The 1,101-nt window shown below is 51.1% G+C and overlaps 1 protein-coding gene across 1 annotated transcript in view; it reads right to left on the bottom strand.

The window, feature by feature from the left end:
• EMH_0073170 (Guanylyl cyclase, related) overlaps positions 1-592 on the bottom strand; it is a gene marked incomplete at both ends in the record, with an annotated part of 3,592 nt that extends 3,000 nt beyond the window's left edge. The window contains 2 exons of the mRNA XM_013499294.1: positions 143-251; positions 476-592. Of these exons, the coding sequence (XP_013354748.1) occupies positions 143-251; positions 476-592 (226 nt within the window). The remainder of the gene's footprint in view (positions 1-142; positions 252-475) is intronic.
• Between the last annotated feature and the right edge of the window lie 509 nt (positions 593-1,101).

Consider the following 1,101-nt stretch of genomic DNA (forward strand, 5'->3'; position numbering starts at 1 on the left):
GTCACGCTGGTCATTGATCCCTCTGCCTCATCTAAAGCTGTAGTTTCTGAAGGAATACGAGCACGAGCACAAGAGCTCATGGGCATTGCTGTGAACATCTGTTCGCACTGGTAGTCTGCAGGATGGTCCCCTAACGTCTTACCTGCGGCAGCAAGATACGTCTCGAAGACAGTTTCGATCTTTACAAGTTGAAACTGCTCACTCAGCTTGTCGAAGCATAAAAAAAGCGCATCCAGGAGCTTCACTAAGTCCTGCGAAGAGAAGGCAAGCACAGCACCGATGCCTAAGGTAATAAAAAGTTGTGGTCGACGGTGACAGCTAAGTCCGTAGTATAGATCAATTCGTATGCTTTGCCAGCCATGCGGCGGGGCAAATGCCAGACAAAAGGATGCTCACAACGCGAGGTACTGCAGCACGTAGGAGCACCCTAGTGAGTAAAATGCTGCGCAATAGTTCCTAATGTCTAATCATATACCTGTGGCAACGAAAAGGCGCATACGAGGTTGTGGAAGTCCGCGACGTCGCAGAAGAGAACCGATAGGAACAGAGGTGGAGAGCACAAATAATAAGGGATTGCATTTGGCATGTTCATAGGCCTGAATGACGCAGGGACCCCGCAACCACGAGCCACTGAAAATTCCTGGTTTCAGACTTCCGAGGCAGCGAACGTCAGTGCACAGAGCGGATGTCAGTGAGCAGGCACAGCAAGCTGTCTAGTAGAACGGAGTCTATCGCTCGGCATAAGATTAACGTGCCTTGGATCTGTGTGCGTCGCCGAGAGCATCTTGGCCACCACAAACGAAGGCAGCATGGTATTCAGGATTTCTCTGCTCCGCATGCGAGCCGCTTGTACCTAAGCCCAATCAAACCCACATACAACGCAGAGCACCTCTGACTCCAACGCACTATACTGCACAATAAACCATGAAGCCATCGGATTCATCTCCCATTCCTACCCCCGCCATGAGGCGGTGGTAGCGTGGGCGGGTCAGCTTGCCTGAGTATCAAGAAGAAAACGTTTCCGCTGATTATATTCCTGTCGATAACAGCCGAACGCCATGAGTGACACAAGCCCCAAAACCCAGGGGATGTACGACAGGA

This window comes from Eimeria mitis, genomic scaffold (genome assembly GCF_000499745.2).
Source record: "Eimeria mitis Houghton genomic scaffold, Emh_scaff4185, whole genome shotgun sequence".
NCBI lineage: Eukaryota > Apicomplexa > Conoidasida > Eucoccidiorida > Eimeriidae > Eimeria > Eimeria mitis.